The following is a 23,898-nucleotide window of genomic DNA, read 5'->3' on the forward strand; positions in this document are numbered from 1 at the left end:
GCTATCCTCGGTTTTGTACTTTTTGTAGTTTTTTGATTAACCTGAAGCATGTCACTCCTATCTATGTATTTTGGGGTGACCTTTAACATCTCATTTAAGAAATTTAGAAGGAATTTCTCTTTAGACCTCAAGCACAAATTTAATGCAAAATGAAATCTCCAAGGAAAGAATTAGGCCAAAAACCTCTCTGATTTACAATGAATTTTTGCCACACAAAAAAAATTGAATGATTGAATTTGCACGCTGGAGCATCTTTAGGAGTTTGTTGATTTATCCTGGCTTAGGTTTCACTATAGCTAATCAGTGAACACAGAGGTTTTGTTTAAGAGTCCTTCCCATCATACGAAGGATTTTCTCAGTCCTTTGTCACTTCATGTAGCATTGTGAAGCACTAAATAACACTCGTATACTCTCCTGCTGCTTCATAACACCTTGGCTTAAACAACCCTGAAATCATGTTATTACTAAAATCTTTTGATTACTTCTTAAGAGAGTGTAGAAAAACCTTTGTTTAGGAGATCAATAATGTCCTTTATGATGTTTCTGGATGGATTTTCAGTTATGGCAGCCAAAGTTAAGCCTCTCTTGGGCTTTGTTACTGACATGCGAGATACACACCTGGTATCTGTGAAATCTGTGGACTTTTGAAAGGAAGGGAATGCTAGGTAAGAGCTTTCCTTTCTCTGTTCTATTAGTATGCACTTTTTCTATTAGTATTTAAATTTTATTTGCATTTTTCATTAAACAAGCTAAATTAAAGAGATTCTACAAACAAGATTCTACAAACAAAATTAACATGCTCAACCCTAAAAGAGCAAAGCTTAGCCAGTTTGGATGAAATAAAGGAACAAGTATTAGATAGCCCTAAACAGATTATCTGCACAGTATTAAATTTAATCCTCATTACTGTTAATAGCAAAAGCACTACTAACAGCATCTCTGCATCAAAAGAAAAAAAAAAAAATCTCTCTTGGATTGAAATCCAGGTAGCCATACAGGTACTGCACCTAAATCAGAAAACACCTGCCAAGCCACTTTTAAACCAGGTCAGTCTTTAAGCGCCTTCTTGGATTTTTATCTTCACTTGCGCAGAAGAGGGTTAAGTCTGTTCTTTGCAAAGATTTTTGGCATGATCTTTGATGACAAATGACATGCTACCATATGCCAAAAAAGAAGGGGAATACAGTCACCCCCAGCTTCAACTTTAACTGGAGTTGCTTTGTTCTGAGTGCCCTGAATAATTAATAACTACTTTGGCAATCAGTCATGCATTCTTTAATGGCACCTCAGGCATCAAGTATGCCATTCACCCGCTCCCCAAGTAACAATGGACTTTATTACATCAAGTTTTCTCTGCCAAACTTGTAACTGACATAAGTTAAACTAAACAAGGCACTAGGAAGACTGAAGCCCAAATATATATTATAAGAGTTTATACGGTTTCCCTCAATTACATGTGGCTACTATGTGGATTAGAGTTGTAACTGGGGGCAAGTGAGAAGAAGGGGAAAAGAAATGAAATATGGATTGTTTTTGCAATAAAGTACTAGAAGGCTTTAGGTGGTATAGTGCTGCCAAAAACATGACTTTTAATAAATGCATAGCTGAACAGTCAAAATGCAGAACAACCGCTAAGCAGCCCTTCGTGAATAAAGCAGCTCACCAGTAAGCACAAACTAAGTGACAGGGCAGAGCATGAAAAGAGTGACTAAGAATAACAGCTGTGCTGAAAGTAGCATAATAGTTTTGAAGTAACACAAACTACATTTTCTTAGTAAGAATAAGATTTTTCAACACTTCCTTCCACTTTACGGTATCCCAGACAAAATTAACTTGCAACTATATAACAGAGGAGACAAAAGTGGACTTAGACCAGAGTTATAGAAAGTTCTATATGTACCCAGGGTACACAATTTAAAATGGAACAAATTCAAATAATTAAACTGTAATTAGCTAGAATCCAAAGAAAAGCTTCATGTTTTTCCCAGGGAGCATTCTGCTTGTATATAGTACGTGCACTGCTTTTATACGGTGCCTTACAATCCCATGGTAAACCTTTCTAAAAAATGATGTATCTATTGACACTGGAACTGCTCTGAGCCTCTTTGAGTGACTAAATCTTAGAAGTAAAGTAATCAGATCAATAGTCATTCTCCCCCTACTTATTCATCATGTGAAAAGTTGGTTTGAAATATAATATACAAAGTAAAAATATATATATACGATAAATTACAGCAGATTTAAACAAAGCCATTTCTCTTTCTCTTTAAAAGACCTGAAAATGTGTCCGGTGCCCCTCTCTGTGTGTGGCCTCCAAATACAGAAACAAGCTTGCACTGTTTTATTTCAGTTTTGCTTCATTTCTCCCCAAACAATCGCACATTGCTAGTCTACCAGGCATCTCCCCCTCCCCCTCTTGTCAAAAAATGAGGCGGGGGGGGGGAATTAACTGTTTAGTAACTGTTTAGGACCAATTCAGTGATTCACTTCAATAAGTGAATCAGTTATGTTTTTGCAAGAATTATTTAAAATCTACACTCATTCCTATAGCTGACATCTTTTTGGGCGGGGTGCAGGGGGAGGGGGCTGTAAATTTTAGTTTCTCTTGAAATGTTGGATTAGATAGCATTATAGTTTTAAAGAAAAACACATTTTTTTGGCATCAGTTTTCAATTGTTTTAGGTACAAGAAGCAGGTCTAATCCTGACACTCATGAAACAGCAATATATATTTAATTTACAATCTGCAGTCTGAAATGTGAAATTTTATTTTGCATGGCTTATTAAGACAGAATTTTTTATGAAAAAGATCACAACCCTTTTAAAGAGAGATTTGGAAATTAATCCTCACAAACCAATAAGCAGTTGTTATACTGCACATTTTGGGGCTAGTTCTGAATTTCTATGACATGAAGGGGGCTGCTCTTGCCTGTTAGATGTGTGAGAGATAACATGCTTGGTTTCTAAAACATTTTGTATGTATACTTCTTATGCTATATGAGCTTTGTTAATGGAGAAAAACAGGGAACTAAAAATGCATCCTACAATGTCAGCTCTGTTTTTGTCTATTGAATAAGTGATGTAAATATTTAATTGTTTTGCAAGTGTTGATAAATTAAATGTTATAACTAATTTTCCCCATCAAATGTCAAGGAATAAATTCAGTCCATTTGTACAGCATGGCATAATTATACAGATACTCTAATATTTTTAGGTGCCTTTGTTTAATCCATTCCACAGAAATTGGATCATACATAAGTCAGACAGAAATGTAGCAGGTAGGATGCAATACTAGAGCTGCAACAATGAAATTTGGCATCAGCCCACAAATACATCTATTTAGGGATTTTCTTTTACCATTTTCTAAAAGTAAACATACTTATTACATTCTGCCCTTGGGTGTACAGAAGTTTAAACCTGGCCATATTTTAAGATGTCTCTTTGGAGACTGATTGACATTTTATTTAATTTCAAAATTCATCATTATCTGGTCATACTATTCTACTAACAAAGGGGTCTAACTCACAAAAGAGTCAAATATGCAGATCAAACCTTTAATCACTTTAGGAATAGTTCTTAGGTAGGCCTAAATATTTAAAAATATTTATAGGAAAACAACAGAAAATAACCTATATATATGTACACACACACACTACTACACTTTACTGACATCATCATCAGTATGCTAAATATATTACGTAGAAGATTATGTATTGTTGAAAAGATATGTGGAATTGTTCTTTGCTTCTTCTCAGTAACTGAAGTTTTGCAAATGGGAGAAGAGGCAAAAATGGCAAAAGCAACAAGCAAGCCAAATGCATTTTGAGTGAAGCGCATGTCAGTGGGGTTACAACATGGATTCTTTTGATCAATTTTTTATTGAGCTTGCAGATATTTTCCAGCAACCAAATACCACAGACCACAAGATTACTTAGGAGATTCACAAAGTGAATTATGAGGAATTTAACAAAAATACTCCTTACTCTCTTTAAATATGGAATACCTATTCTAAAACAAATCAACCCCTGTTCTGCTCCACTCTAATGTTTCATAACATTATCTCATCCTTAAAAATCTATAAACATTGTTTTGCTATCACAGATCTCTCATTTGGTGAAAAAAGATAACAGAAATCTGTTTACAGTGAAAATAGTCACATTTTAGACAATGACTATTGTTTAATACCTGCGATTTACAAGCAGTAAGCAACATTCAAGAGAAGTCTAAAGTTACAGTTTCCAGGGATAATGCAGTGGAAAATGAGTATTATGCATTGTCTGCTTTGTTACTATAATAAAACAATCCAGAAGCATAAGAAATTTTCTGGTTTTGAACTAGGTATAATCATTTGGCTGTGTATGTCTAATAGCAACTGACTAATAAAAACATTAATTTTTTCAATCTTCTTTGTAACTTATGCTGATTTTTCTTCTTCTCAAAGCTAGAAAAGAAATTCTTTTTCACAGTACTGTATTAGGAATGCAAACATTTTATTGAAGTTTCCACACAAACAACCGAGCCCACAACTTCCCAGTCCAAAGCCATCCATGAAGAACCACAAGAACACTCAGTTAGTTAAAAAACAGAAACAAAATGTACAATTCTGGAAGACAGCTTGCTTATTATTATTAAGAAATAAACAGTAATTAATCCTAAGCTATTAAAAGATTCTTTTGAGCTACCACTTCAAAGATTTTGTTTTCCTGAAATGTTCCAATCTGAAACATGTTACTTACTGGCATAAGAAGTGTATAATGGATGCAGAATCCAGGTTCAGAAGGAAAATATTCATCAGACACAAATCTTATTCTGATCTGGTTTCCTTTGGAGATTTGTCTGCTTGGCACACTGGTGGAACCACACCAGCGCCCTAAAACCGTGCCATCACTAGGCTCTTCGACTTCTACAAAGTCATACCTGAACAAAAAAGAAAAGCAAATGTTTATTTACTGATAAAATTTCTATAAACTTCCTACTTTAATCAATAAACTGACTCTGCAGTTTGCAATTTTTTTTTTTTTTTAATGCTCAAAGTATGCTACCAAAGCCAGCTATTTTAAACTTAGCTTCCAAGTTGCTACTGGCTTAAATACATAATAAAATCATGCAGTGAGGTTAAAAAAATAAAAGCAGAGTTAGCATTTTGAAAAAACCCATGAGTATGGTTTTGTTTGCTCCTTTTATGGAAAGCAATTACAACATGTGGGATAGGGCAGAATAAAGTCAGAGAAAAAAAAGATTGAAATTGCCTAAGTGTGGCACAGTACTGCAATATCACTAGCAGTATACTGCATGTCCCCACTGAAAGTTCAGGGGCTTTTTGGTACGGAAAACTTGCCCTCTTGTAATACCAGTGGTGAATAAGCTCCTGAAGGTTAAGGTGGCTTAGGTAAACTCAGAAGCACATTTTGAGTTTATGTATATCCCAATGAGACATTTGTGGAGCAAAGACCTAGACGTACTGCGTGTCAGAAAGAACCTGATATTTTGGTAATACTGACAAGAGAGATATGGGTTGAGAGCTTTGAGAGAATGAAACATATTAAGTCTGATTTAGTTTCATTGGTTTTTAACATGTGGTTTGGGTATCCCTGGGGATCTGTGAACAACTTCAGATGGATCCATGAAAGGTAACTAGGAAATGCCGGTCAATTGTCATCAATAAGCTTCAATACGCCACACAAAGGTCCTCGCTTCCATGGGAAATGTTTAGGGGTTCCCAAGTCATAAAAACATTGAAAGCCGCTGCTCTAGAAGGTACGTCTGGTTTCAGTGCTTTAACCTGTTTCATGTCAGTTCCCCAGCTGCCCACTGACAGAATAAACACTAAGCATTTCAGCTGGGTTTCCCCTGCTGCAGCTTGAAACCCTCTGAGCCCCAGAGGCAGCACGGCCCGGTGGTTCGGGAAGGCGAGAGTGCGACGGGTAAAGCATGGCAAGCCTTTGGAAGGTCACAGCTGCAGCTTTCCGAGTCATCATTTTACTTTTAAACCACAACTTGTATTCTAAGCGCAAGCATAACACACCTCTGAGAAGGTTTCACGATTTCTAATATTTTTATGTTCTCTTACATGTGTAGTCATATACTAAATACATCTCACGTAAATCTAAATTGGTAAACAGCATTGAATCCTTTTCAAGGGTACAAACAGCCCTACCTCTGATGGTAGCAAATACTCGTATTTTAAAAAACATGCACACACACTCTACCAAATATGCCAAGCAATAATTAATGTGGAAATCATTACCTCATAAACATTTTCTACTAAAGCTTTTTCTGGATTTTTTTTCAGTAAAGCTAATCTTTATAATGATTCCCAGTTCCCTAGTTAGACAGCAGGCAATAAATTCTTGTGTTGCATGTTTGTGCAAGACTGACTTGCACATTTATTATCTCCATTTAAAGGACCAGTATTTTTTCCACTTAATTAAAAATGAATGCAATGAATATGCTCATTAACTGTGTTCAAAATCCATTACTGCCATCTACCACAGTTTTAAATCTTTGTTGCATTAATGATACTAATTACTTTATCACCATCTTTTCCCCCCCCCCAAACACTAACTAATTCCTTTAACTGATCCACCAATGTTTTTACTTTATGATCAGGTACACAACTTATTACAAAGGCAATGTGTACATTAATTGTACTAAGACTTCAGGGCTCAACACATTTATCAAATTGATTTTGAGCACTGATTTTCTTTTTTTTTTTAAGATGAGTTTATGAAGTTTCTAAAGACAACCTTTTTTAATTTTTTAATTAAGAATATGAAATAATTATCTACTTTTCTGATTTGTAAAGAGTGAGTAAGTTAATCATTATGTTTATTGACTTAAGCTTAAGATGTCTAGGGGTTAGGCATAGTATAGGTGTTAGTGCTTCTACATAACTTAGAGTACTTTCTATTGCACCTTTTGGTCTCCTGGTAGCCCTGAAGTAAAAGAGAAACTCAAATTTCACAATTTAAATCCTAGACCCTTGAAATAAATGTTAATTAATTCCATTAGTTGAGAGGCAAAATAGAGGGAAAAAATATTCTGAAAAACCCAAATAAAATTCAGCTTTCTGATATACATGACAGATCCAGATAATTCTTTTTTTCAGGGTGTTTCTTCTATATTCAATTCTTTCCTCCTTGATCTTTGCATTGGTATTTCTAAACAAGCTGTCATTTCTAATTTAAAAAAAAAAAAAATCTGATTTTTCTGTGTGTTATCAGTGTTACCTTGATTGAGAGGTTTCTCAATCACCCCTCCCCCACCCTAATACCATTCTGATCATCAGAAATCCACTTGTTTCCAAGTGATCAATCTGGAAACACTCTAATCATTATATAGCACTCACTAGTACTGCATCGAAGTGCGCACAATTACCAATATCACTATTTAAGGGATTTACTAAAACCTATTTTATAAGCCAATCGAATGTAACTTTCTCATGGCAACATGGTACAGTACATATGGCATGGTTTAGAGTGATTACTCCCTTTCTGCAATGTCTCCCTCAGGACCTATAGAGGATTTCTGTTCTTTTATGTTCAAACAACAAGTCTGGTGCTGTAGAAAAAAATTTCTGTTTTCAAAAGCAAATAAATGAGATATGAGTATCGGTTTCTTACTGCTGAACACAGATGTAGGTGTAGCTCCCTGCACAATATAGATATTTCACCATCAGCAAGGGGAATCTTTAGAAATTCTGTCTACATCGACAGAAAAAAGTCCCTCACATGTTTCCTGGACATAGTGACATTTTTAGCCAGTAACTTTATTCCTGTCAGTTATCCAGACTGAATGTGCTGCAAGAGCCTGCCGAAAAGAATCTTCTGTGCAACTGAAATTCCTCACATTGCACTGGACTGAAGTCTGAACTTTCTGTGAAAAGTAACAAAACAAAGTGGTTCAGATGCTTTAGCATTTACAAGATTGTGCTACATAATTCTGCAGCTTCACGTCACAGGGCTAAAGAGCAGCGGGAACAATAGCATAGCCATATAAAATTATTTCTCCATCAAGAAAAGCTTGTACTTGAAATGCAAGAAAACTGGGATACATAACCAAGAACTGAGAAGCTATTTTCCGTCTGCAGTGGAGTAAAAAAATGTTAAAATGCACGTTGAACCAAACAAAGAATCCTCCTTTTTTGTGCAACATACAAAGGAGAAAACACAACCCTCTTTGACAATGACTAAAGAAATGCTCTGGTGCTCTATCAATGTCCAATACGTTATTCAAATATTACTAAGTAAAATTTATGACAAAGAGGTAGGCCAGTCTCCTTTCCTGGGATGAAAGATGCTTTCGCCTTTAGTCATGATGCCCAAAATGCCTTCCCTTACACCCATTGCAGAACATGTATTCCTCTTCCGTATGGCCTAGGTGCCTGGGACTGTGGATTGAATTAACAACCCGAACAAAGACAATTTATTGTAAAAGAGCAAGGAAGCGATGTAAGCAACTCTAAAACTTCAATGCTTTTCCAACCAGGAAATGTATTTTCCAAGGGAATAGGTTTTCCTCTCCTTTCTATATTTTTTTTGTGGTTTACACTGTCATTTGCTAAACATATTCTGACAGGCTGTTTACCTTGGCTTGCAGTTTTGTGACCTTTTTGCAGCTTCCTTCTGCTTTCAGAATTCCACAAATATATCAACGAATGCAAGAAGCAGAAACCCATGAGGTAAAACACTTTGTCGTATCAGTGATGTTGGACCTTTTCATTTCTGTATAGATGTGTGCTAGACAAAAATCTAGCACACCCATTAAAACAGCTTGCAAAAAGTGAACCACGTTTTTCCTTCCCCCTTTGATAAGAATCCATTTCTTTTTTTTTTTTTTTTAAATTAAGAAATAGGAAGTTGATAACAATCTCTGTCTTTTTTTTGACAGCATCCTGTGGGACGCTGTAATATTTCTGTTCCAACTTGTTTTGAAGCACATGGAATTCCAAGGTTTTCCTGGTGCTGGCACAGCACACCAAAATACCTACCTCAGCTGCAGACCAAAAGCATTCAAGGACCCCTGGCAGTTCACCAGACAAACTGTTATTGAATAGAACTTAGATGATTTATATTTGGACAGCTTCAATTTTGGAAACATTGGAAATTACTAAAAACTGTCATCGTGAAAATATAATTTTGATTTTTTTCTAAACAAAATTTTAACGCCATCATTCTAAAGGAAAATTTCCTCTCCCTCTTCCACCTCCATTTGAAATAATTTTCATTTTTGCTGCTGATATATTTAAAATTCCTATGGAACAAAATTTTGGGTTTCCATCATTTGACTTAACTGTGTATTTGTATAGAAAAAAACGTAAGGGTGTTGGTGACACCTTACATAGTCTTCACCTCTTAGATCACTTTTAAATCACAGCTGTAAGTAATCATATTGCTTTTTGTGGAATAAACACTATATTTACATACAGAGGAAAGTAAGGCCAAATGTTTAGCTTGAAGACATTTTTTTCAAAGCTTGTCTGCCTCACTTGCAATAAATTCTGGAGGCCTCCTCCAGTCAGCCCAGCTCTCCATAATGTTCTGATGGGCAGATTCACATTTATCTGGGTGGAAAAGGGAACACTGGAGCACGACAGGGGCACTCAAATCCATGGTATCTAATGGCAGACCCAATCTGTTTAGCCAGCCTTGTTATTCCCCACAGGTCAACACGCCGTACAGTCTCCAGCAAAAATGCATGACAGGACAAGGGGAATGCAAAGCTTATGACAAAGGGCAGGGGGAAAATGGGAGGAACCCGAGAAGGAAGAAGGCAGAAAAGGAGGGAGCGGCATGCAGGATTAGAGAAATAAAAGTGGCTTTCAGGCAAACTACAAAACCTACAGAGGTCGCAACAGTTGTAAAAAGAAGAGTGTACTGTACCATTCATTCAATAGGTGGAGAACTTTCTTCTTTTCTATTATCAATACTGCCCCTCTCACTGAGACTAAAGTAAGTTTTCCTCAAAGACCAAGGGTTCAAGACCACAGAGATACAAGACACATCACGTGAGATGAAAATCAAAATGACACAAAAATTAAACAATTGGTAATAATGAAACCGCAGGTACTTATACACTATTTTTCAGTTTATGTAAGAGGAAATCTTACTTTTGGTATTTCTTTTTTTTCCCTCCAATATGGCCAGGCCAGGTAGTACAACCACCTGCCACCCAAGTTTGCAAGCTTCAGAACAATTGTTTAATTAATTTATCTGCTTTTCAAATGCATTAATTTACTTCATACTGTTTTGTATTTGTTGCCAGACAACGAAATCTACATGAACCTCAGACTGGAAAACATTGGCCCATTCAGTCCAGTAGATACAAAGTTCCTGAAATCACAAACCACTAGCAGCACACATCAGTAAAAGTTAGCTATTAATAACCCCACTTGCCAGCCAGGAGGCAGAAAAAACCTTCAAATGATACAGAAAGCAAATTTCCTGGATGAAGGGAAGGGAGAAGGCACCTTGGCTGAAATGGTGACACTGTGGCAGCACCAGCAAATACTCCATGCAGGGTAAAAGTTCAATAAAAATGATTCTGCTCAACATTATCAGAAACATTTGACTGGGGCTACTTTGAGTGACAGTACAGACGGAATGCTGGAATAAAACTGTTTTTAGAAGACTACCTGATATAAAATTTTAAATATTTAAAATATTTGCCCTGGATTTTGTCTTTCTAAAAGGAAGTTCTGAAAAAAGTTACCCAGAATCATAGAATCATTTGATTTCAGTTCCTGAGGCTCACAGCATGGGCAATTCACCCCTAGCATTCATCCTCTTTAGGAGGACTTGGCAGTGTCTTCCACTATAAGAGGAAACTCCTTTGGATATCATTACAGATTATCCAACAATTAAAAAAAAAAAAAGAGTTATGTTCTACAATGTCTGTCATGCTTGATGTTTTAACATTAAAAAAAAAAAAAGAGAAAAGGTGATGGAACAGTAATGATTTGACACAAAATAAATTTCCATAGTAGTACCTGTATCTGCTGATCCTACACATAACTGTGTTTTAATAGTCACTGGAAAGAAACAGCATACCCAGATATAATCCAAATAAATAACTGATGAGGTCAATATTTTGTACTCAGAAAATGATGTTTAATTATACACAAACATCACTTCCAGCAATAGACATCACTTCCAGCCAGTACTGCAAATGAGCATAAAACCCCCAAGTATTCTGCCATGTCTACATTTTCCATGAAATAAAGATACTAAAGGTATAAACAGAGAACATTTCTAACTGCCGTTCACCAAATATGGATTGCAGTTTCTGTGCCAACCTACTTTGAATACATCTATTTTAGAATATGCAGTACTGTACATTAAGAACTGCCTTATGGAAACACAGATTCATTCACAAATGTTAGATGGTTGCCATGGTTCTCTCTATTTAATCTTTCCTCATACTGATTAGTAACAGCCTGAGGCTTCTAACACAACCACACAACTCTCTCTGTATTTCTACCTTGTTATTTAGGATACATTAAAAAAAAGTTTAATCCTTAGATTTCAATTTTCTTCCCCTTCATTCACTGTCAGCCACTTTGATCATAAATATACAACACTGCAAGTGAAAGGGAAAAACAAGACAGAGTTCAAACCCTCAAATTCTACTCTTCAAACATTTGAACACTTTTCATGAAAAGGATGCTCTCGTTGCTTGATTTGGAGAAATTAACGGTTGTGTTACCACTCTCCAGTCTACCAGAAAACATATTTCCATTTCCTGTGGATCTGCTGAAAATTTGAGGCACCATGTGAAGCTGAGACATGTACATTTTGTGTAGCAGCTTTTGTTGCCTGGTGAACTAGAGTGAAAGCACTTAATGCAAAAACAACTCCGAAGAAATGCATTTCTTCCCCCTCCTCCCCAAAACCCTCTTTTGTATCAAAAGCTTATTTCAGTGCCAACTGACAATCTGAGTATTGCTGAAAACATATCTTTTCCCTGATGACTAGTATATTGGCACACAAACACCTCTCGGAAATAAATCATCATGACTGGTATCTAGGTGCACTGGTAAGTATTTAAGAATCTCCATCTTAAGGTCATGAATATCCTGTAGTCTCTGAAGGTAACTTCTGCCTTGTGGGGAGGAAGGGGCATTAACTTTTCCACAAGAATTAGAAATTGTAAACTAGATATATTGGTAAATATACTTCAGGCTCTAAAACAAAACAATTCTATATTCAGACAGCAATGCTGTAATTATTTAAGCATATGCTAAACTACTGATACAGATAAAGCATGTAAATAAATATTTTCAGGAATAGAGCAACCACAGAATTCAGTCCTAGATAGCCTGTGCTACGAACTAATTTATACTAGTATAATTTCTATTGATACATTATTTCAAGCACTTGAATAAGAATCTTATAGAAAGAGACACTATAATCCTGCAGTTCAAAAGTGGAGGTAAGAAGGAAAGAAGATGGTTTCCCAAACTCCTCCTTTTAAAAGGCCAATTGCCAAATTTCTTAGAAGCTACCTATACTTATCTTCTTTGTATCAAAGAACGGCAGGTATTGCCAATGCCAGTCGGGATAAGAAACGTGTTTAGCTCTTTTTAAATAAGGATTAAGTTTGGTCTAAAAATGGCATGTTATGAGTAGAACAGAGATACAAACCAAAAAAAGTACATGAAACTTCATATCAACAGTACTATTACTATATATCAAAGACAAAGATGAATTTGAGAAAATTGGAGAGCTTGGAAAAAACATACTAACAGATGTGAACCAGCTTGCAAATGATGCCCCAGTCCATTTACTTACCTTGGCCTTCATCTTAAAATCCAAAGGAAGAAGTTCCATGGGGAGCAAGTCTCCATGAGTTTCCGTTGCTCAGGGTTACTATGCTACGCTTACCTTTTTCCTATTTGACTACAGATTCTCCTGCAGCCATGTAAAATACAGTGAGTAAAAAAGATTTTCCACAAAACTAAAAAGTCACTTGGAAAGGTTAGTTTTCAAGGACTAGAAAATGGATAACATCTACATGAAACATTTTCTTATACTGTTTCACCTCCAATCTGTCTGTTTTCTGCTACTGACTTCATGTGTGGGCCACAGATTTCTTTAGTATCCTGCACAAGTTATGAATTGAAATAATAATGCATTTAACAAAAAGGGTAATAAGACAGAGTGTTCTTATTGTGCCACACACTAGTACTCCTATTCTTCGCCCCCCCCGCCCCTCCAAAAGGAACACACGTACAATTTATTATTTTTATGTACTTATGGTACAACACCATATGGAAATGGCCATCAGCATTCAGGGTCCTACTGCACTGGACACTATAGCCTCCAAAGCACATTTCCTTTCATAAAGAGGCAGCCCATTGCCCCCGGACAGCATACCAGCTCAGTATGTATCCTACGCCATACAGTACTACACTCTCCAGATTTTGGAGAATGAAATGCCTTACTTTTTCCCAGTACTTCTCTGTAAACTCTGGTATATTTTACCTTGGGAATTACAGTGATCATCATAAATCACATGTTCCTACTGTACAGATCAATATTTTGTACAAAACCGAAAACATTAGGGGACCTCAGTGTTCACATCAACAGCCAAGGTTGTAAAGCATTCTTTCTAATCTACTACAAAATTTCTACTTCAACTCACACTGTTCACAGTGGTTAGTGTTTCTGTTTCAGCTTCTGCAATCCATAATCATGTTTTTACCACTGTTTTTCAAGCAGCATTTTAAATATTTATTCTAGTATCCCAAATGGTAATTTTTTTCTCTATGCACAATCCTTATATCCTGGAATGTAGCTATGGCTTCAGTCAACGATGTGAAAACTACTGGCTAAGCAATTTCCTAGCAATATTCAAAAGCATATTTTAGAAAAGAACAACAAAAAAATCCTAAAGGGCATTTTTAGCATGTGAAGATTCACCCAGGGCAGTGCAGGCAGCACCCCTTCCCCTCAAGCACCCTTTGATGATACAGCAGCATTACACGCCTGGTCAGGTGTCCCCTCTTCCTTTTCCCTCCTTCCTGCCTACCTCAATGGAGATTGGGGCTCTATCTATGTTTATTTAAATTAAAACACTCATTTCTTTAGTTCAGCAATACAATAACATATGGTTTCTTGGCTGCTACACTGCACACAGGATTTACCAATCCAGGACAGACCATTTGTCATGAAGTCCAATATCCTGCTTCAGGACAGGCTAGTAATTGCTACTTGAACAGAAAGTGAAAAATCCCTATAATGTAACTGAGCAGTCGCATAACTGCATGAGGCAGAAAAAATGTGTTCCCAACCCTAGCAGGAGATCAGTTTTCACCTAAAGAGTATAAGGAGTTTCCTCTCACTTCAGTTTACCTAGCTATAAGTTAATGGTCATAAAACCATACAGACGTATTTTTAATCCAGCCACAGCATATGAATCAAAGGCTAGTCTGAAACAGTACTACTTAATAATTGCTGCTAGTTTACTGGTCTCCCCGTTCTCATGTTACTGTCAGAAAAGGAAAAGATCTATTTATTTTACCTTGTAAAACATGGGCAATCCCACATGACCATCTAACCTTTTTTATAATAAGCAATCTTCCCTTTTGCAATTTCTCACGCACATGCATCTTCTCAGATATCCTGATGATCAGATGAGAACAGATTAATGTAAATTGCATTACATTTCACTTCTACTTTATCCTGATGGAGCAGCATCAAGTGCAAGACAGGACTGTCACTGATTTGTCTGACTGACAATATTTGCTGGTAATGCTATCTAATGACAATTTCATGTGAGCAACATACTTTGTTAAAATGTTGATGATACACATAAAGAAGCGAGGACAGCATCTAGTGAGAGGAAGAGAGGAAAGGAAGAGGAAAAAGAAAAGCTGCTAACAGGTGAAGAAACACAACTGTCTGTCTAGGAATAGGACAGCTGGTATGACTGTTATTCCTGCTGATTAAACAGGAGAAAGCTGCTTATAAGCCTGACGGTGAGCCTATGGGCTTAACTGTACTTAGACTTTCAGTAACCAGAAAACATCAGGGAGAGAGTGCATGCTATGTATAAACTGGAATATATAGACACTACACAGGGTAACTTTAGATTATGCTGCTGGGCCTGCCTTTGCAGCTTGCATTTCTCTTGAAATCAGGACTTAAGAGAGCCGCACCAGAAACCGCAGGTGGTTACAGGGTCTGTCTACATCCCTGAGCTCAGGTGGTGATGGCTCACGCATGTTTTTGTGCCCACTTATAATACACATTTACTCCTATCTTTTAATAAGTGGTGGGGCAGGAGCAGGGGAACTCCATCAATAACAACTGTTACCAGAGTACCCTAGACAGAAGCAAGACCCAGCAGTGCCACACTCATTTTCAAAGAAAATAACTTCAGTCTACACCATTAGAAACACAGCCAACTACGGTAACATGAAACAATTTTAGAAGCAATAAATTAGGATTAGGACCGTTTACAAAAATATTTTGATACTGTGGACATAGTTTACTTTATTCAAACAGCTTGCTTGAGATTGAGAGGACCAGGAAGGAATTTTAAGGAGACTAAAATATTTTTTAAGTCAATGAGTGTAGTCTCCGGTGTGAAAAAGGAGTAAGGGATTATGTCAACTGCCCACTCATCAGCAATCACTCTCCTAACACTCATCTGGGCTGTGAAAATATTTTTTAAGTTACTCGCGAAATAGTATCCATTATAGTGTCCTCTAGCAACAGTGGATACTAAAAATGAATGCCGGATTTACTGTAAAGGAGGGAAAAGTGGGTGAGAAAAAATGCAGTGATAGCTCCTAAGTTTGTGCAACATGTCCTTCTGGTCACATCATGTAGGCTATACTGTCCTCCAGTTCTGCTCAGAGAAGCATCTCCTCTTTCCCTTTCTCATGTTGCACTCTGGTTTGCTTAGAGAGTACAAGTTTGCAGCTATAAACCCTTTCTGCAGAACCGAGTTTACTCTTTTTGAAGTTTAAGAAACGTGTGTTACAGAGTAGTCTCAGTTATAACTGTACTGCGTTTTGGTTTTCTAATTTTTTGTCTTCTTTTACTGCCTGAAATATCTGCTCTGTCACATTTACAAAACTGTTATCATGAGAATGGCATTAAGCAACTTTTAATAAGCAGAAGAGAACCCAAAGAAATGTGTATATGTCTGGATACAGTACACACCTCTGCCACAGTGTGAACTATGAACAGCAGCTAAACCAGTAGAATGGGACCAGCTGAAAGATGAGTTAGTGTTTGAATCATTTGGTAATCAAAAAGTCATTTTTTTCTGGAATCATGGAAAATCCAAAAGAAAGCGCTTTCTTAAAAAAAATAAAATAAAAAAAATAAAATACAAGGAACCACACTTTTGTTCAATGAAATCAGAATAGAAAAGAAACAGATCCAGTTACTTTTGATGCAGAACACACTAGTTTTTTCTTCAAAACAGGAAAGCAGGACATATGAGTTTGTTGAACTCTTCTACATTCATTAAATTGAAATAATATTGTTACAACTGAACTTGCATGTAAGAAATAACCTTTGTAGTATTAATCTTTTTTCTTTATATGTAAAAGAACAATTTTTAGACAACCAAAGGACTCTGGTCCTAAACTAATCTAACTTCTTAAAATCTTTTATCCCCATCCCCCACTCTCATCCTTCATTTAAATCCATTCAGCATTTAAACCTCTCTTGAACTGGTATCACTATTCAGTTGTCTTGCAAATGGATTGAGCAACTAAAAATCAAAAGCAAAAAAAAAACCAACCCCACAAACACCAGAAGAAATTACTCCACCAGCTGCCTTAACACAAGTTTTATGGCATTTTCTACACACTGCTCCTAAAATGCCACCTTCCTGCCACTGCTAAAACATCAATGTTGCTACCAAGGACTGCAGCTTAAATCAGCTATTTCATAATAATTCTTTCCTATCAGTATTTCAATTAATCTAAGGCACTTGAATGTTAGAACTCATCCCAACCATTTTAATTATATGACCCCCTTTCAGACTTTGAATAAAAATGATTAACAAGTAATTATTGTGGTGGTGGTGGGGAAGGTAAAAAAGAAATTGTGTTTGAGGAATGAGAGTTCATATGCTTTTTATAATTCCATATATTAATGGAATCAATGCTATCCAAATGGATCTGACTCGCAGAACAGAGCTATAATAAGTTTTAACTTCAGTATGACTTCACTTTTGCTGAAGAAGTTATAGCCAATGATGAAAGAGACATTTTAAGTATCACTGATACTTATATATCACTTAGATATCACTGATATGTAGAGTCACCTAAACAGAGCCCAGCCCACCTATATGTGTAGCATCTCATAAAGAACGGCTGGCTAAAATTGAACACACTGAACTTCTAAGGCAACAGCTGTAAGAAAAGAGCTTTAAGGACTGGTCTTCACTGTAACATTCATCTCTGTTCTCAGAGTCTCTGGGTTTTGGTGCTGACTGTTTTTTTCCAATTTGAAGCCTTAGAAATTTTGGGGGACTCCTCAGTATTTTCTGAATGTTTAAATAGAGGTGGCAGCAGCAACCCCTGCATCTTCGGGGAGGGGGGGGGGACGGGGACGGATGGACGGGACGGGACAAAAAAAAAAAAATAAAGAGAAAAAGAAGCACAAATCCCAGCAGCCCAGCTGCTTAGCGACATGAGTCACCATGAACATTGTCTGCACCAGTTCCTCTTTAAATACAAAGTTCACTTAAAGGGCTTTGTCCAGTTATTCAAAGCCAACTTGAACTTTGTACTTACCCGAGAGATAACTTCACCCTCTGTAATCACAGTCAACCAGAAGCATTTAAGACTGTCTGACAGTAAGGACAGCTCATCAGTAGTCCAGAAAACAATTTTCTTGGGAACTAGACCTTGATAAGGAACTCACTGCGCTCAAAAGCCCCAGAATTAATGCTTACTTTATGTGAAGAGTTATTTTTTTCTGAATCTAGGCTTGATATTAGTATGTTCTTTGCACATACATCGATATTGCCTCTACAATGCACTCAAGGCAAAAGAAACAACTTGACACACATACACACACCCCGGGGGAGGTGGTAGGGGTGAGGGTAGGGGGGTGGAATTTCATCTTTCTAGAAGAAAAAGATGCTGAAATTCTTCTTTAATGCATGCACTCTGTCGATGCCGTAAGGTGCTTCCATGACAAGGGGCCAAACAAAAGTGAAATATCTGTCCTCTTTTTTACTGAAGCACTTAGGAGTTGCAGTTATGCATCCATATTTTGCTCCACATGCTAGATGTACAGATCTGTAGTAATTACAAGAAAGGAAGCTGCATGTGGTGTAAGTTACTCATTGTGTCTTATGTTACACAGAAAAGTCTCTTTAGAAAATTACATAACAAAATGTTTAACCTTTTTATTGTGTTTACCATAATTTATCACTGCATAGTATGCATTTAACACAATTTACGTCAAAAAAAGACAGCTAAGCAAATATTTTCCACTGACTAAAGACAGTGTCTGTATGTTTCTTCTTGATACACTTGTTTCAGTCTTGTCAGACTGAGCCGAATCTTCTAATTTTTTAACTCTTGTCAACAATTTCTTAGCAATACATTCATTAGGAACACATATGACTGATGAAGCTGGTTGGATTATGGTTTCTACCACAGAACCTTGATGTTCTCTGAATGGAAGGGAATAGCTTGCGCACAGTTCAGTCACAACAGATCTGAAGTGAAGTAGCTTACAGAAACGTCAGGGAAAAGGCAGGTAGTGAATTTAATGCATGTGGCTCCGTATCTTAAAGCATCATCCTAAGAACCTTCAGAGGAAGAACATTCCCAGTACTAAGAGTTAAGTATTTAATTTGATGTGAAGAGGGGAAGAAGAAAAAAAAAAAAATCACAGTACTACTCACATAGATTTTACCCCATGTTAGCACTGACAGCTGCCTACAGCTTAACTAATTTTCTTCAGGCAAAAGTTCTACATATTGCACATATTAACTAGACAAGCTTTGGGAATTCTTTCAAAACATTATAGGTAAATGCTTCACTTACATAACTATATGAACAGATTCACATATGCAGCTGCTAAAAGACTCCCGGCCCGCAAAAAAATCCACACACAAAACAGACTATAGTTCATACTTTCAATTATTAGAGGACTGAAGAAAGTTGGAAATGAGTATCACTATCCTAAAATGAAGATGATGGTGAAATGCCATCTATTATTCAACTATCGGTTGGTTCCACATTCTTTTACTCATGTATTTTATCCTTATCATCTTATCTACAATAATTGCTCTTTGGGTTTGTGACACATTTCTGTGTTTTATTATATATAATGAAAGTCAAACAGACTGTAATCATGTGATGATTAGAAAGAACAGCTGCAACCACCACTAAGATGAACAACTAGAGCCATTCTGTGCACAGGGAGAGAGCAAGTCACACATTACTAACGTAAGAAAGATTTTTTTTTTTCTTTTCCTATTGCATCCTTGTGTTGTAATGCTCCAGTGCACAACCTACTCACAACATCAGACTGCCTGTTAAAGGCAACTGTAGCATCTATGTTCTTCCTGGAAGAAAGCTAAATCTGTGTCTTCCTGTCACAGAGGAGTTTATCCCAAAGCTTTTATCACTGCATGTTCTCAGAGATAGAAAGCAACAATTTTGGACAACAAGCAAAAATTGAGCAAAAATCAGTCCCTCCTGGACAAGGAGTTATGGCATCTCCATCATGATAGGAGCTATCAAGGCATAGAAGTCTAATGGCCTCATGATTAGAACAGCGTTGAGGGGCTAGCATCAATAAAATAATGACCTTTCATATCAGCTATCATATCAGCAGAAGAAAAGCATCATCAGAAAGGGTGGACATACAGAATGTAAATCCACTATGTCTCTGTTAGCTAGAAATTCCCTTATGTAAGGAAAATTCACTGCCAGTTCTGTCATCTGAACAGTACTGCACAAAACAGCCAGGAGATTGCATCCTTCTCCTTTTTTGTTTGTTTGGTTTGCTGGGGGATTTTTTTGTTCATAACCTTTTTCTTTTGCAAGTCACAACTGAAATCAAACAAAGTATGTAAGGCTGAAATTCCTGCAATATTGCAGGGAATTATATATCCATATTATCAACCAAATAACCTAAATCTCTTCTGAGATACATGCATAGATCTAGTTTCCACGTAAACTGGAGTTTGTGTTCACTTTGGAAAGGACATGGTGGGATTCTTAACATTTTGTCCATAGAAAGGATGCAGTGCAGATGAAGTAGAACTATTGTAAAAAAAAAAAAAAAAAAAAAAAAAAATTTAGCTGTATTTTAAGCAATGCACAGATGAACTGCAGAAATTTCAAGTACATCACAATTGTAAAACCAGGACAAAAATCACCTGGAGAAATATAGGCAAAATATCAGAAGTTTATTCTAAAAACCCTATAATTTAAACTTTGTTTCCAAAACATACAGAACACAGCAATCATGCTTAAGAGTGGTGAGAATTAGCACAGCAATTAGGACTACGCATGTTAATGCTGTTCCAGGTGAGGCTGGATCAGGATGGCTGGTCAAAAACATAGAATTTGCTGTAATACAAATGTTCTACCTTAGTAAATACTGTAAGTTGAATTGCAAGTAAAAACAGAGTGGGGGGAAAAAAAAAACAAACAACCATGCAGGATCACTCTGATTCAGATTCAGGAAAGTAAAGTGGAGACTAGACTGGTACCTTCAATGTATCTGTAAAATGTGACATTTGTTCTAGATGAAAAGACAGAATAACTTGAAATGTCAGAACTGACTTTGGAGAAATCCAAGTGTAGAGGTCAGGTCAGCCAGATACAGGCAAAAACTTGCCATAGCTTCAGGATACATCTAGGACATTTCTTATTCAGCACTACCGTTGTTTTCCTGTTATAGAACTATGTTAAGCAAAAAAGTCTTATACAGCTGGATATGGTTTTATTTTTTTCCTATGTGTGAGCAATATTTGAATTACTATGAGATTTAAAAGCTGCTAATTATCTTAAACTAATATAATCCAGCATATTCTCTCATCAGCCCAGTGAGCTGACACTACAGGGTGTTACAGCCTACAGCGATGATGGAGAAAGCTCTGGCATTACACAGAATGTGCAGCTTAAGAAGCAGGTAGAGGAACTGAGACTGTGACAATGACCACCGCAAGTAACTCGTGAGGTCCCCTCATACACTACAGAAGGGGGAGAAAGATATCCTGCTACAAACTGTACGCTGTTGCGTAGAAAGTCTAACATTACCAGGCTACAGTTTTTACCTAGTTTCAGTCATGGGTCAGAACTAAAGGATCAGGTCACTGTAAGGTATAGAGTTATAATACATTAAATTTCATGTCATATTTTATTCTGTCCTTTGTCATATAAACTTGCCTTTGGAGAAACTGTTGAGTACTCTACAGCAACAATACTGATTTGTGTGTTTCAAGATGGCAGAAACACAGTGGAGTAATAAATAGTATGGGATGCAGTCAACAAAAACCCTTAGCTTTTCTACAGAAGGTACTGAAAAAAGATTAAATAATTTTATTAGGAACTATAAAAGATAAGAAATGCAAGACATTACTTATAAAGGGATATTACTCTGATAATTGGTAACTTACTTGGCCTGTGTAGAATTGTTTTACATAGTTAAACTCTCTGTGTTTTAGCTATTTCCTCAACTTGTCAATTATTTATACTCCCTTCACATCAAACAAGGTACACTTCCTCTTTCTTTACCGAGTTTGTTACTCAATTTAAATTTCATAGGAACCCTAGTTATGTTTTTTCTTTTCGTTAAAAACAACAATGTAACACTCTTTTTCAGAGGGTCGTATCTTCCAAGCCAAAAAGCCCAATGTGTCCTCAGAAGTGCACATATCAGGAATTGCATTCATACAACTTCCTGGTAGCCGTGCACAAATACGAGCATGATAAGATTACGACCGAGTGAAGATTATCAGCAACTTATTACTGTTTCTTTATTTGACCAGTACTTTTGTATTCAGCACACTGTTTACTTAAAATAAATGTACTCCCATTAAAATACTATTCTAGTTATAATATTAAAAATATTTTAACTTATCTTACTTTTTTCTTTGCAAGTGGACGAATGAGTCACCCTACCTGGATTTTCTTTCACTTGCCACTTCACTCTGCCATATGCAAGGAAAAGAAAAAGCAAGCTAAGTTTTCATTTAAAGAAAATAATTATTGTGCAAAGGGAGTGCACTCATCTGAGCAAACATATGTTTATAGTACTTAGTATTTTAATTATATTTGACATGGCCTTGACGATTACTCCCTTCAGAATTATGAAAGAAAGATATCTGTCCATCTGTTACGAATCTCAGCTCCCAAATTAAGGATGAGTGTAAAAGTAACCTTTAAGAAATCCAAATTTGTTATCAAAAGTCGATTCAAGATATAAAACCAAACAAATATCAGTTAATTAGAAAAACTGAAAGCAAGAATCAAATCAAATGTGTATACAATGTACTCAAAAATAAAACCCCAAACAGGAAAAACAAAACAAAAAAACTACTTTGAAAGAAAAACCTTGTGTACCTCTCCAGGAAGACATCAAAGGAGGATATGCCATTCAAATGACATATTTTATCTGTTACCTAATTTACTGAAAAGGGTTCAGACAACGTACCACTATTCACACATTGGGGTTTTTTACAATGTGTTGCTATGATGACAGACAGATACAGGATACAAGAGTTTAGGAACTCTCCCCTTTCACCCACCCACAGGAAACACATATAATGTCAGCCCCTACTGCCTCACAAAATATCTAAAACATGATCAATCAGATGGCTTGGTTCAGAACTACATCTGTCCTGATGCCTGTTATGTCACGGTTGTGTCTCTCCCAAGCTGCAGAGACTTCGGCTGCAAATCATAGCAAGGAAATACATATTCCACAGGTCCTACAGAAACCTGTGCCAGTGATTGAGCAGGCAAAATACTGAAGTTGGGAAAAAAACAATACCATTGAGGAATGTCAATTAATGCAATACTGTAAGTGCTGTTTTTCATAGAAAACTCAGAACGTGACCATTAAAGGCCATTAAAATATTGTGCAGTAGGGTGTTTGTGGTTGGTTTGGGGTTTTGGGGGTTTTTTTTTGTTTGTTTGTTTGGTTTTTTTGTTTGTTTTTTGTTTTTTTGTTTTTTAAGAGGGATGTTGTACTTTGTGTCGTGACCTGAATTTCACTTCAGGAAACTTGCTTACTCAAATTTTCTCTGTAAAAATTAGACATTCATTCCTCTAGCATTCTGTCAATAATATTTTCCCAGATGTCACAACTTTTATTTGAGAGAGAGATTAAATATTTCACATTTTTGTATCATGTATCTGTGGCCCAGATACTGAATGTAGAAGGAAAATAGGGGGACCCCAAAGCTTTCAAGCATGAAAACCTTCCCTAGCACTGCAAGAGCAAATCATAAACTAATACTTTAAAAGATTCATTTTATAAATATATTGACATGCAGGTGTTAACATCTTTGCAAAACTTGAGCAACACTTTTGTTCCATCCCCCACACCTGCCTTCAAATTTTTGTAAGTTAAAGGAAAAGTAACTTACTTGCAAATGTCATCTTCTGGGTCCTCAAGCCCAAATCTTTCATCAAAAGTAAGCTGTATCCATACATTTTCATCTACTGCTACTAATCTCCACACTAGTACAGTATTGCGTGGGTATGTGTGTGGAAACTTGGGGCTGTGAATACTTCCATTAGTAGTCACAGTAATTATCTTCTCATGCTGAGGATCCTGCACGCCTATAGTAAAGAGAGAAAACAGATGCATCAATACTCATTTCTCCTCCTTTTCCTAAAGTGTTTGTCTACTATGCACAGATAAAGACACTTTTCTTTTGTTTGCTTTTCTTCATCTTG

At 36.5% G+C, this 23,898-nt stretch overlaps 1 protein-coding gene across 1 annotated transcript in view; it reads right to left on the reverse strand.

The window, feature by feature from the left end:
• Positions 1–23,898, reverse strand: part of PDGFC (platelet derived growth factor C) — a 58,928-nt gene that overhangs the window by 31,291 nt on the left and 3,739 nt on the right. Inside the window, exons 2-3 of the mRNA XM_009283363.2 lie at positions 23,586–23,781; positions 4,736–4,916 (exon numbers count right to left, since the gene is read on the reverse strand). Coding sequence (XP_009281638.1) covers positions 4,736–4,916; positions 23,586–23,781 — 377 coding nt within the window. The remainder of the gene's footprint in view (positions 1–4,735; positions 4,917–23,585; positions 23,782–23,898) is intronic.

The sequence above is a fragment of the Aptenodytes forsteri genome, unplaced genomic scaffold (genome assembly GCF_000699145.1).
Source record: "Aptenodytes forsteri isolate BGI_AS27 unplaced genomic scaffold, ASM69914v1 Scaffold6, whole genome shotgun sequence".
In the NCBI taxonomy this organism is placed as follows: domain Eukaryota; kingdom Metazoa; phylum Chordata; class Aves; order Sphenisciformes; family Spheniscidae; genus Aptenodytes; species Aptenodytes forsteri.